The following is a 14421-nucleotide window of genomic DNA, read 5'->3' on the forward strand; positions in this document are numbered from 1 at the left end:
AAGTATAACTGTTAAGTGTGATTTTTAAAAATGTATTGAGAACCTTTTGGTAGGTGTCCAAGTACAATAATTAAGAATTGGAAATGGTCCAGAATTCTATCAGTCTTGGAATTATGGAAGACAATATTAAGGGTAACTCAAATGGATAAATTAACTGCTTTTAATACATCTTAAGCAGAGGTTAGACAGCACTTAAACACTATTAATTCGTTTTGGAATTAATTTGCCAAAAGCAGCAATTTACTATTATGGTGGCTTTTAAGAGTTTTTTAAAATATTACATCCGTATGGCTGCCTGTGTTTTTTTAAGAACTGTCATTTAACCATTTTAAAAATAAAATTTCAAAAGCAAGTACAGTGGTACCTCTGGCTATGCACACCTCTGGTTGTGTATCCTTCGGGTTACGCACGCGGCAAACCTGGAAGTATTTTTCCGGGTTTCATCTACCACGTTGTGTGCATGTGCAGAACAGGTACCTCCAGTTGCGAATTCCTCGGGATCTGACTGGAGCTCCAGAATGGATCCCGTGTGCAACCAGAGGTACCACTGTACATAAATATGACACCTATTCATGTTTGCATGGATGTGAGCTAGAGGTATTCATGATTTTCAAGAAGGAAGGGTAAAGGTTTTTAAAATGTATCAAGTTCAATACTACAATCTTACCACAGCACTTCAGAAACACCAAAAATGAAATTAGGCTGATACTACACTACTTTTTTAAAAATAAAACAGTGAACGTTACATTACTCCAGACAACAGACGTGTACAGACAGTGTGGTTACAATCTTGCCTCCAATTGCACATGTGTAAAACATACTGAATTCAATAGGACCTGTGTGCACTAGATATAGGAAAATATATTGGAAGGCTATTTTTTAGACAGCTCATTGACCACCATATTCTGCTGGCAAAATAAACTAAGGATGTCCTTTATTTTTTCCAAACTGCTTTATCTTCAAATCCTAAGCAGGTAACAATAAAAAAGAATTATTTTATCTTTCAGAAAGGTGCATTTTCTATGGAGTACTTGTTTTAACTTTTGTTAGTTTTGATACCTGTATCAGATAAAAACTATGATATATGCGTGTCTACATGTGAAAAGGTCTTGAATCACACAACACCTAGGCTTGGGTTTTTGTGCATGCCCAATTGCATAAACCAGGCATGGCCAAACCTGGCCCTCCAGCTGTTTTGGGACTACAACTCCCATCATCCCTAGCTAACAGGACCAGTGGTCAGGGATTATGGGAACTGTAGTCCCCAAACAACTAGAGGGCGAAGTTTGGCCATGCCTGGCATAAGCAGACCGAGGAAGGGAACAAGTGAAAGGTTGTGCTCTTCCTGCCCCGATAAGGCATGCAGAATTCAAAAAGTTTATTCTCTGTACAAAAATATATTCTAGATTCTTCCATTTCTGGTGTAAAATATTTTTTTTTAAAGGATTTTCATTTCCAGCATAGTGTTTTACAACAATGATATGGATACAGTCAAACCCTGGTTGTCGAACGTAATCCATTCCAGAAGCCTGTTCAGCTTCTGAAATGTTTGACAACCAAGGTGTGGCTTCCGATTGGCTGCAGGAGCTTCCTGCACTCAAGAGGAAGCTGCATCGGATGTTGGGCTTCAGAAAAACATTCACAAACTGGAGCATTTACTTCCGGGTTTTCAGCATCCGGGAGCCAAAATGTTCCAAAACGGAGGTGTTCGAGGACCGAGGTTGGACTGTATTGACAAACATATACTTCACCGATATATTCCAAACTAGCCATTCATCCTTCAATTATGTTGCTTGCTAAATGGACTTACTTTTTGCACAGCTGGTCCCCTGTTGGAGCTTCTACTCTGCTGGCTACATAATGAAAAGACCTGGTTGGGTTGGGTTGGGCGATCCGTGCATTCTGCTGCAACTGTATTTATGGCACTTGTTGTCTGGAAGGGTGCTGAGTAAGGGGCTGGAAAAGGATGGTAAAAGCCCATGACCTGGGCACATGGTGCTGGCATCAATTGGTAATACGTGTATTCAGCTGAAACAGGTGGCTGGGCAGAAATAATGGGATAAGCAAGGTATGGACCAGCAGGGTTTGGGTTGGGCTGCTGCCATCTGATCTCATTGTTATACAGCGGAAGTTGCCTGTGGAGAGGAAGAGAATAATGCACTTTCTGAATGGTTAAGTGTACAACAGCCCACCAGCACCACTTCTTTCCTTTAAAATCAAAAAGAAAGATTTTGCAAGTGCTAAGTGCTGTCCATTCCACATACATTTCCCCACTGTGTTCGTATGGCTGTCCAGTTTGAGGTATGAGGAACTAGTTGCACCAAACTGTACTGCACAAGCTAAGTATTACACTATTGTGAGATATCAAGTGCTATACTAGCATGGCAGTCCTATGTTTTTACAGGTAAAATTATAGCCAAGTCCTCACAATGTCCATTCAGAATTAAATTCTGCTCAATTAATGATGCTCAAAGGTAAAGGGACCCCTAATCATTAGGTCCAGTCATGACCGACTCTGGGGTTGTGGCGCTCATCTCTCTTTATTGGCCGAGGGAGCCGGCGTACAGCTTCCGGGTCATGTGGCCAGTATGACTAAGCCGCTTCTGGCAAACCAGAGCAGCACACGGAAATGCCGTTTACCTTCCCGCCGGAGCGGTACCTATTTATCTACTTGCACTTTGACGTGCTTTCGAACTGCTAGGTTGGCAGGAGCAGGGACCAAGCAACGGGAGCTCACCCCGTCAAGGGGATTTGAACCGCCGACCTTCTGATCGGCAAGCCCTAGGCTCTATGGTTTAACCCACAGCGCCACCCGTGTCCCTTAATGGTGCTTACTTTCATGTAAATGGGGTTCCAACTGCATCCTTAAAGATCAAAGGGAGACCTGAATTACATGATGTTTCCAGAGGTTTCATCATAGTCCTATGCTCGGTGAAAATATGAGCAGTTTTCTGCCTTTCATCTATTCTCAGCAACTATGCAAAGAAGGCAGCAAATGGAGGCCACTGCCTCATTTTGGAAGTGGCATGAAGCTAATTTCGCTGCTCTAACAGATAGCAAATTTAAGAGGTGGCTTGAAGGTCTGAGCCTCACCACCTTTCATTCAGGAGACACAAAAAATAGATGATTTTTCTGAATGGTTAAAAAAAAACAACCTGGAGAGAAAGCAAATAAGTTCCTTCTACAACCATATTATTCAACTAACATGCAATCTAATCCCCACATGTTTACCCAGAAGCAAGTGCCACTAAGTTTGGAACATCTTACACCCAAGAAAACATGCACAAAATTTCAGCTTTAAGTGCTGAAGTTTAGTGTGAAAGCTTCCCAGTATTTTAGGGAACACAGAAAACTAAATGGCAGATGCAGAAAATGTTTACATTCATTTATTTAGTCACAGAATATATTTAATTACCTATTGGACTGGTTTTCCTGAACAAATGGGTAGCAAGTAATCAGGTAGCTAGGAATAGGAGCTGGTTCCACGCCATTAACTCCTCCACTGTCAGTAGGTAACGCCATAGACATCATAAGTGAATCCGGACCCTTCTTCTGAGGAATGAATGGTTCTACTTCAGCAGACAGTTTCGCATTCTTAAGGGAAGGGAAAGAAACATGTTAACATGTTAGGGAACATAAACTAGAGTATTTTCTGGGCTGTCAGTACTTAAGTATGTCATAGCCACTAGGGCTGTCTTTTCATTAGGTTTACCATGTTACATTTCCCCAGTCAAAATTATTCAAGCAAAATTAATTGCATTTAAGATCAGCAATCCCAAAGCTGGTAGAATACTACATAGACTATTACACACTGACACACACAATTTATTCTAGTTCCATATGCAGGAAATATATCCCTTATCTAAAGCACCAGAGCAGTAACCAGAGAGGAGGTGACAACTATGCAAACAACTAAAACAAGGAAACATGCACAACAGACCTAAGTTCAGTCTTCTTAAGAATGCACATTACGAAATAGGAAAACAATTAAAGACAGTCATGTTTTGTGCCACACATTTATCTGCAGTAAAGACATGAAATTTTATGCTGGAAGGAAGCATAGGAGATACTGTTTAGAGAAGTGATGGCCAAACTTGGCCCTCCAGCTGTTTTTGCACTACAATTCCCATCATCCCTGACCACTGGTCCTGTTAGCTAGGGATGATGGGAGTTGTAGTCCAAAAACAGCTGGAGGGCCTAGTTTGGCCATCACTCATTTAGAGCATTGCACGTGATCAATCTAAATGAGGATGGAATGAGTTACACCCCCAAGAAAAATGTTACTTTAAGTTTATTGCTTTCAGTTGGTCTATTCAAGTATGAATAATCACTTAGTGTTGATAGGTGAAGCTTCAATCTTATGCACCCTTTTCCAAAAAAACCAAGTTCCACTGAACAAAATATAACTTACTTCCAAACACATGTGCAAAAGATTGAGCTGTAACAAGTGTCCCACACTTCCTAGAATCAGGGGATAACTGTTGGGCAAAGTAGTGTATTTCAAAGAAACAGAAAACTGATTTCCAATGTTGTGCACTTCAATCAAGAGTCAAGAGTCTGGGTTTTTTGTTTTTCAAGAGAAGGAAATGTACTAGAGGAAATATACTAGTAAGGAACAAATCTGACAAAGTATTTATTTAATTTTTTTAAAACCTGCAGAAGAAAAGTTACCCTCCCAAAGGAAAGCTATTCAGCTATGATACCCGATGCAGCAATAATACTCTCAACAAGTCAAGCCCACTTTCCTCTTCTGGCACAACTGCAATGAGTTTGGAAGCTTTTGCTTCTGTTTTAGATTCACTACAACTGGTCACGACATTCAAACCTTAATCGTAATTATGGTTAATTGAGACAAACCTATAACCTATGGTTTGAAGCAGTGTTCGAAATTAGCCAGGCACATTTTGCACCTGCCTATTGGCCACTTGCAACCAAGTGAAAATATCTGGGTGCCAGGATGGCGGCGCCAGACATCTCCACCACCTGGAGGTGCATGCCTGGGGATAATTGGATCTTGACTGTTTTCACACACTAATACCACATCCCACAGAATTCTATCAGTTATATTTTATCTGCAGAATTAGAATGAATTTCAGGAACCAAAATGCTTTTTCTGTGCAGCCTGAACAGGAGCAGTGAACGACATTACAGTTAATCGTTGTAGTTTGCCTTCACTTACCCCACCCCACTGCCCTGCTCACAGTAATGTAAGAATATTCTTACATTATGAATGATCTGTGTCATCATTAAGAAGAGGGAGGAATAGGCTGATATATATATATATATATGTGTGTGTGTGTGTGTGTGTGTGTGTGTGTGGACTGTCCCTGGATCTAGTGACTTTTCTTTTTTAAGTTCACAAGGTTCTTAACCTAGCTCTATGTCAGTGATGGCCAAACTTGGCCCTCCAGCTGTTTTGCGACTACAGCTCCCATCATCCCTAGCTAACTGGACCAGTGGTCAGGGATGATGGGAATTGTAGTCCCAAAACAGCTGGAGGGCCAAGTTTGGCCATCACTGCCCTATGTTGTCATCTGAACTAGCCAGATGTTTAACAGATAATCAATCATAGACAGTCATTTAAAAAATAAAACTTTACATATGTCTTGCCCCAAAATGGCAACTAGATATTCTCTTTTGGCAACTGTAACCTTGGTTTAAGGAGCCATTTGTTGCACACCCACACCCACACCCACACACCCCTTATTTCAACAAACCATAGTTCAGATAACCTAGTGGTTAAACTAAAAGGGAAGAGAAAGCTTTCCGGCCACTTGTGTCCATACCAGAGGAGAGGAGGAGTGCTTGAACTCAAGGCCTCTTTCAATTCTTTCCTGCAAAAATAATCTAATCCCAATTTAAAGTACCAATGCCTTATCCTGCACATGCCAACCTGAAGCTTAATATTGTTTTGGAGGCCTTCCTCTGGGTAGCTTCAGCAGGCAAAGCAAAGCAAAGCAGGGGGGTACCAAGGAAAGGGACTTTTCATTAGTGGCATCTCAGCTGTGGAACAGCCTCCCCAGAGATGGTCATACAGCGACTTTATGGCATTTTCAGTGCCAACTGAAGTCACTTTTGTTCACCCAAACTTTTAAACTGTTTTAGAACTGGGATGTAAATTATTTCATGCTGCCTCAATGCAAGGAAGTTTTTTGAGGTTTCTTGTTTTATTGGTTATTGTATACAGTGGTACCTTAGTTTACAACCATAATCTGTTCCGTTTGTAAACCAAAACAGGTTGTAACCCAAGGCACGCTTTTGCCAATGGGGCCTCCAAAAAAAAAATTTGTTCGTAATAATAATAAAAAAAGGTTGTAATCCCAAAAACAGGGACACGTACTTCCGGGTTTGACGTGTATGTAATCCAAAACGTATGCAAACCAAGGTACCACTGTATTATGTGTTTAGTATTTTGTTGCAAGTCACACAAGAAATATTTATTGAATGGTGACTACATAAATATATTTAATAATAATTCACAATCCAAACCCACCTTTGAGCAAAACAGCAGGATATAAGATTAATTAGTGTATTGTTTTCTTATTCAGGTTTAGTTTGAATTAAGTTTGGCTTTTGATTTCAGAGCTTCTACATTAAGCCATTTGCAAATAACAATCTGTCTATTGTTTCCACTTCTATCAGAGTATGGATTACACAGGAACCTCTTTTTGCTCTAAAGGAACATGCACACTGATGACACTATATAAATACAACCATCAGTACTTACATATTCTATTGTTTGTGTTAGCGATTTTCTTTCAAAGCACAGGATTTTAAGACTTACCCGGCTTTCAGTTTAATTTTACAGAATGTATGCAATAGCTCATTATATATGTTTCCCACTGACCATTACATTTCTTCCAAGATATTTAACATAAAGCCACCTTTGTTTTCAATATAAAGGCTACTGTATTATTTAGCAGCTGCAGCGACAGAAGATGACACTAGCAGGAACAGACTGGTAAACTTTGTCTTATAGTTACAGCACTGTGTTTAATCTTTAGACTACAATATACAAAAAACCTGTAACAGACGTTCAATATTACCCATTAAAACAGAACCCATGCTGTCCTTCTAAGCAGAATAGTGCTGTCGGCTGAAGGCACTTTGTGTAATTAACACAAGGCAGATGCCTACATATTATGTTTCAAATTCAAAATAATGTTGGGTTTTATACTGGCTAACAGCTGGAAAAAGAAGCAGCCTAGTTATAATAGTGACCTTTTATCTTTCGACAATTTGAAAAAAAAAAATTTGGTCAGTTTTAAAATTGAGAATATGCAGCAACAAGCATATTAAGAACTTACACTTTGCCTATTTTAAGAGTCGTTTTGTAAACACAAAACCAGATGTGGCTATAGTTAGATTATTCAATGCAATCTTAAGGAACGGGAAATATGGTGGTTGACTAGAAGATAGCAGGAGCATTTTATGCAAAGTTCTGTCTGAAAAATCTTACTTTTTAATCAATGATGGGGTAGTAATTTCTCCACTTTTAGGACTGCTCTGTGCATTAATGTTACACAAGTTACATTAGGCAAATGGAACCAATATAGTAGTAGTAATGTTTAAAAGCAAACTTTTATTTTTCAGGAGACTCTCACTAGATAGCAAACACTTATGCAAGCAGCAGTCCAGGCATGCTAAAATTAGTATATGTTAATTTTCAGCATCTTCCTTTTTCTCCCTTAGGCTGGAATCCTAAACAGACTTACTACGGAGTTAGCACTCTAGAACTCAATGTGGCTTACTTCTGAGTAAATTAATAGTAATGTGTTATTAAGAACTAAATAGCTTAAGGGGAATGTATGCTATTGAGCTATGTCTTAACATTTTCATTGGAGTATTTCTAAAAATTAATTTCTAAGTAATGCTTTGAATATGACATTTAAAACAACTTGATTGTTTTGACATTTTTCTCATATCATATGCTTCAGTCAAACTACTTTTGGTTACTGGGAGGGGATCAGATATTGCTTACTAAATGCAAGTCAAATATACATGCTAAATCAGATCTCCATTTAAAGCAGCACAAAATGTTCCTATTACATTTTGTCTGGAAAACTCACACCACTTTTTATTATCTGTACTTTCATTAAGTCCTGAACAACCTGTTCACATGAACACCTACTCATAACTTTCATATTTAATTCCTTACTCCTACACTGTGCTTACAGAATCATAGAACTGGAAGGAGCCATAAGGGTCATCTAGTCCAACTCCCTGCAGTGCAGGAATCATTTTTCCCAACGTGGGACTTGAACCCATGACCATGAAATTAAGAGTCTCATGCTCTACTGACTGTGCTTAATTAATACAACTTCCAAGAGGTCTCCCTATAAACTACATGAGGGTACAAGTAATACATGAAGCTCATATAAAGTAATCTATTACTTAGCTTCTAAACAAGGCCAAACATCATTAGGATAGGATGCAATCCTATGCACAATTAACAGGAACAATTCCTACTGACCACAGGGACTTGCATCTGTATAAAAATGCATTATGTTTGGATTGTAAGGTTTCAATCCTACAATTACTTGGGCATGAACCTACCAGGTAACAAGGATCCAATACCGGAAGACTTTTAATGATCAATCCTATTTCATTACTGTATTCATAAAAATATTTTTTTATAAATCATGTGTTTTATTTTTAATGATACAACTACGATGTTTAGTAACTGAATCTATATCTGGATTACATTTGGATTAACAAAATGCAACTCCTTCCCTATTACAACCCAAGTCCATCTTAAAGAGTTTAAAACTTACTACTAGAAACAACTGCATTATAAAACTGTAAGAGCCTATCTTATACAACCTTGATTTGTACCTCCATGACTTCATAAAGGCCAAGGCTTACTCTACATTAGAACAGATACTTCCCAAGAAAAGGAGCTACTAAGATTAGACACTGGCCTAGTTCACACATCAGTGCAGTAGCAGAGTGACTAGGGAGGAGAAAAATGGCCCCAATCTACTCTCTTAGAGACCCTGCATTCATGCTAAGTCATAACTTGTCTTAATGTGATGCCTTTAAATCAACGTGGCAGCATAAGGAACATATCGTGCCATTGGTTCAATCACAGAACAAGTTGTTTTGAAGTGATGCATGATACAAGGTAGGATACCAACCTTCCTTTTTGCAATCTGTTTCTTAATTTTGTTATTTGGCAACTGTAAACCTGGTTTAAGGAGCCATTTGGCACCTAGCTTATACCGTATTTTTCGCCCTATGGGATGCACTTTTTCCCCTCCAAAAATGAAGGGGAAATGTGTGTGCGTCCTATGGGGCGAATGCAGGCTTTCACTGAAGCCTGGAGAGCGAGAGGCGTCGGTGCGCACCGACCCCTCTCGCTCTCCAGGCTTCAGGAAGCTATCCGCAAGCCTTGGGAGCCCACAGTAGTGCCCGCCGGGCTCCCAAGGCTTGCGGGCAGCAGCCTGCAGCCCGAAGCACGGGGCGCGCTCCGGAGCACGCCCCGTGCTTCGGGCAGATGTCCGCAAGCCTTGCGCGCCCGGCGGGAGGTCCCGCGGGCTCGCAAGGCTTGCGGGCGGCAGCCTGTTCTGGGGGCTGGGGTCGGGGGAAGCTCGGGCTTCCCCCGCCCCAGCCCCGCGGCTGGTGGGGGGAAAATATTTTTTTTTAAATTTCCCCCCCAAAAAACTAGGTGCATCCTATGGGCCGGTGCGCCCTATAGGACAAAAAATATGGTATATCTGAGTTTCTAACACCGATATCTTGTGAAGGCACGTGCCTGCTGCCTGGCACAATACTATGCAACATACGACTTTAAGAGGACTAAAACCAACAATGCCCACCCACACCCTTTCGTCCCCTAAAGAAAAATGTCAGGCAAATGTTACAGGAACACAGAAAAACTGCCTTTAACCAAGTCAGACCACTGGTCTATCTAGCTTACTACTGCCTATGCTGACTGGCAATAACACCTCGGGGTTTTAAAGAAGTCTTTCCATGTCTTGTCTAGAAATACTGGGGAGTGAAGCTGAGGCCTTTTGCAAGCAAGTGGCTCTACCACTCCTGTGAATGAGACCTTCTCCTTGAACCTAATCATCATTATTATTTTATCTTGGAGTCATCTAGAGCTTCTCCCTCTTCTACAGCTATCCTTGCCTAGTTACTAAAATCCAGATAATGGCTGGCTGCAAAGAACTGAAGACACAGGAAGATACAGTGGTACCTCGGGTTACATATGCTTCAGGTTACATGCGCTTCAGGTTACAGACTCCGCTAACCCAGAAATAGTGCTTCAGGTTAAGAACTTTGCTTCGGGATGGGAACAGAAATCGTGCTCCGGCGGCGTGGCAGCAGCAGGAGGCCCCATTAGCTAAAGTGGTGCTTCAGGTTAAGAACAGTTTCAGGTTAAGTACGGACCTCCGGAACAAATTAAGTACTTAACCCGAGGTACCACTGTACTGGAAGAATGCAACAAGGAAGTAACCATTTCATGAAGTCACCTGAAGACTAATTACAATTCCTACTAATTAATCCACAACATATTGCTCAACAAGAGTGATGTCTGTGGTTTAGTAACCATTCTGCCTTCAGAAACAATTTTTAAAAATATTCATGGAAACTACAGGCAACACAAAAGACCTGTTAAAAATAAAAACAAATGATATGTAACCCCAAACAGCCATATCTTTAAACAACAGCAGCAATGATCAGACCAAACCAACTTTGTAGTTTTGGGTAGAAATTTACATTTAGGAACATATGCTGCTGCCTAATATTAGGTCAGATCATAGATCTGTGGTCTGAAATCTAGGCTGGCTGTATTGCGTATGGGTCATGCACTGCAGAGTTGGAAGGGACCCCAAGGATCATCTAGTTCAACCCCCTACAATGCAGGAATCTTTTTGCCCAGTGTGGGGCTCAAAACCATGACCTTGAGAGTAAGAGTCTCATGCTGTACCAACTGAGCTATCCCAGGTCAGATTGGATGATTGCAATGTGCTTTAGGTGGGGCTGCCCTTGAAGACTCAGAAACTTCAGCTGGTCCAAAATGCAGCAGCCAAATTCCTAGCTGGGGTTCTGGACTTAGATCTCACCAAACCAATTTTAAAATAGCTGCACTAGTTACCAGTTTGTTTCTGAAGCCAATTACAAGTGTTTAAAGCCCTAATTGACTCAGCCCCCACCCCCCAATACCTGAAATACTGTATCTTTCCTACAGACCTCCACCAGTTTTAAGATCAGCGGAGGGGGCCCTCTTGATTGTTCCACAGGAGCTCAGGGGAGGTGGTTTAAGAGAGGGCTTTCTCTGTAGTAGGCCCTAGGTTTTGGAACTTCTTCCCCACAGAGATTCATCCGGCATCTTCATTACACAATTTTGGTGAATGCTGAAGACATACCACTTTATCCTGGTTTTTGGTACACCTTATTTTTGTGATTATGTTTTGAACTGTTTTTAGCACTGTGTTGTTTTTTATAACTTGTCCTGTGACCTTAGGGTGAAGTGCAGGTAATTAAAATAATGATAGTGGTAATAAACTGAAGAGATTGATATTAGTCAGACAAATATATAAAGAGGATACCTTCTGTGGACAGAAGTTTAAACTCTTGTCTTGCAAGAGTCAGTGACCTGCTTCATCTTATCTTGGCTAAATATGCTGCAATATGTACAAAGCATGCCCACTTAGAAAGCCTCTTCATTACATGGCTGATAAACTAGGAAATCTCTAACCATGGTTTCTAGTTCATTTTCCTAGTTCAGGTGAAATGGGAAACTATGGTTGTGTACAGATTACTAGCTTAAAAATGCAACTAGGTTGTTCTTATAAAGGCAAAATGTTTAATATCTTAATTTTAAAAGCTGTCTGAATGCATCCACAATGTGTTTAACCTCTGCCAATGGGTCAAATTAAACATTACAAACAAAACAAATAAGTGTGTGCAATGAAGCCCCAATGGTGGTGGTGGTGGTGGTTTTAAATCAAGCAACTTTAAGAGGCAGCAAATTTTAAGCAAGGGATGTTTAACTCTTCTCCTTCCAACTGTTTTTCCACTCTACCAGCTGTTCTCCCTGCAAAGAATTCCAGACATATGTTGATACTTCAGAACCCTGAGGAGGGGAAGGGATGGGGCTGGAGGAGAGAAGCACAATATTGATATAAGAATCAGCTGGTAAGGAAAGGTTTAAGTAGACACTCCCTCAACTCAAAATCAAAGCCTTTCACTTTTAATCAAGCGTGTTGGTGTTTCATTTACATTTAAATGTGAGTTACATATAGTTTGCCCTCTAAGAAGTACAGTAATACCTGAAATTCTCAGGGACAAATCTCTCTCGCTCTAAAAGCCTTCCGACTTCCCCACTTGCCTCAAACTGGAAAGTGAGGTGAAGAAATGCCCGTTGCTGATAGCAGTCCAGCTTTATTGGAAAATTAAGTCTACTTTGAAGAGGAGGTGAAGGATATCCAACCCTCAAGTCAGTCCCTGACAATGATTTTAGCCTCAAAGAAGAACCTGGGGAGAGATGCACTTTCTGTCCCATTCCTCCTTCTGACCTCATTCCTTTTCGCATTGCAAGACTATAGCCAAGTTCTACTATATTTGCTAATCCAGGTCTTTCCTGCCAAGACTGGAAATTTGATAATTTGTCAGCATTATCATCCTTTCCTTCCCACCAATAAAGCACAGAAAATAAGTTCCCAGTTCAAAATTCACTAGGTGGCATTAGATAAGCCACTATATTCTTCCATCCTTGGCCAGCCTCCCCCGTACTTTGCAATAAGAAAAATACTGGAGTGTCATGCAGAAATGTTTCAGGAGTTACTGAAACAATGCATAGCAAAAGTGTCTTGAAGCCCTGAAATTTCTATCCATGGAGCTACTTTTATCCTCACAAATTCCCCGTGAGGTGAGTTAGGCTGAGAGAGGCAGTGGTCCCAAGGTCACAAAGGGAGTTTCAAGCTGAGTGGGGTTTTGAAGTCTTAAGTCTCAGAGGTCGCAGTTTGACACTAACCACAATACCATACAGAAGCATACTTTAATGTATTACTGCTACGGAAACCAGCACCATTCAGATAGCAATAGCTGGCGATTTAATCTTCAACACCCCCCACACCCATAACACCAGTGGCCCATGTTCAACGCCTGCTAGCTTTGCCTTTGCTTTCTTGCTCCAGAATTTAGATTCCTTGCTGCAGAATTTAGATTGCGGGGGGGGGGGGGAGAGAGAGGAAACAATCTACTGTACATATATCCTTTGCTTATTAAAACTAATAAAGAACACCCTACGGATGTCAAGAGTGAGAGCGTTGTATAAACAGCTCCTTCTCCCAGAGCTTCAACAAATCCCTTTAAATCCCTCACTGCCCTGGCAACCTCGCCTAATTCCCCTCGGGCCCGATCCCCCCCGCGCCAGGGACCGGGTGTAGGGCTCAAGCCCCATAACTCCCGCCCCCGATTATTATTATTATTACTACCGCGACACGAAGCACCCTCTCGGTTTGTTTACGTGTCGGTGGCATTTGTACGCCGCCTCCACAGCAGACGAGTTCTTCGGGCGACTCCCCGTAAGCAAGTACTACAAGTCATTTAACGCCCCCGAAGTTAAAAGCCCAGGTTGAGAAACCAAAACAAAAGCACAGGAGGCGCAGAGGGGACGCCTGAGATTTAGAAGGCCGGGGCGTTATTTAAGCCCCTCACCATTTCAGCCGCCGCCCCCTCCTCTTTACTTAGGCACCCCTCAGCCACTAACCCCTAGGCACAGCTGCCTCAAGGGACCTCTTCCCAGGATTAGGCAGGGCGTTATTTAAGCCCCTCACCATTTTAGCCGCCGCCCCCTCCTCTTTACTTAGGCACCCCTCAGCCACTAACCCCTAGGCACAGCTGCCTCAAGGGACTTCCTCCCAGGATTTTGGGGGGGTTGGTTTGCGGGCCACCCCTCCCCCCCGTTGCCTAGCAACCCCTCAGCCGAGGGTCAGTCGCTGCACGGCGGGCTCCGTCGCCGGACTCCTCCCTACCTGGCCGCCGACGGCTTTGTCCATGGCTCCAGCAGCCAGAGCAGAGCGGGCCCGGGCGCCTCTCTCAGCGGCGACGGCGAGACGCTTCTTCCCCCATGGCTCTCTCTCACTTTTCTCCCTTCCCCTCCCCTCACGGACCGGCTTCCCGCTCACCACCCGGCGCGGCGAGCAGCTAGGCGACTCCGCGGCGGCTGACGCGGCTCCCGAACAAGACCCGGCTACGCCACTAGCGACGGCTTGAGATGGAGGCGACGGAGGGGAGGGGCGGGGGAGGAGGAGGGAGCATCTGGGACGGAAGCCGACGGGAGACACGCTGCGCTTAAAAGCGTTGGTTTCAAAACAGCGTCCTCCTCCGCGCTCGGAACTCCCCCCTCCCATCTTCTCCGCCGTTGCCCAGCAACGCCGGGCCTGTAAGGCTAGTTTGGAGCCCAGCTGG

The 14421-nt window shown here is 42.4% G+C and overlaps 1 protein-coding gene across 2 annotated transcripts in view; it reads right to left on the bottom strand.

The window, feature by feature from the left end:
* SECISBP2L (SECIS binding protein 2 like) overlaps positions 1-14378 on the bottom strand; it is a 34541-nt gene extending 20163 nt beyond the window's left edge. For both annotated transcript variants that reach the window (XM_083586275.1, XM_083586274.1), the window contains exons 1-3: positions 13986-14378; positions 3416-3594; positions 1811-2135 (exon numbers count right to left, since the gene is read on the bottom strand). In XM_083586275.1, the coding sequence (XP_083442401.1) occupies positions 1811-2135; positions 3416-3594; positions 13986-14363 (882 nt within the window). In that variant the 5' untranslated portion in view covers positions 14364-14378. The remainder of the gene's footprint in view (positions 1-1810; positions 2136-3415; positions 3595-13985) is intronic.
* Positions 14379-14421: the final 43 nt, after the last annotated feature.

This window comes from Podarcis filfolensis (assembly GCF_964270895.1).
Source record: "Podarcis filfolensis genome assembly, chromosome: 14".
NCBI classification, from domain to species: domain Eukaryota; kingdom Metazoa; phylum Chordata; class Lepidosauria; order Squamata; family Lacertidae; genus Podarcis; species Podarcis filfolensis.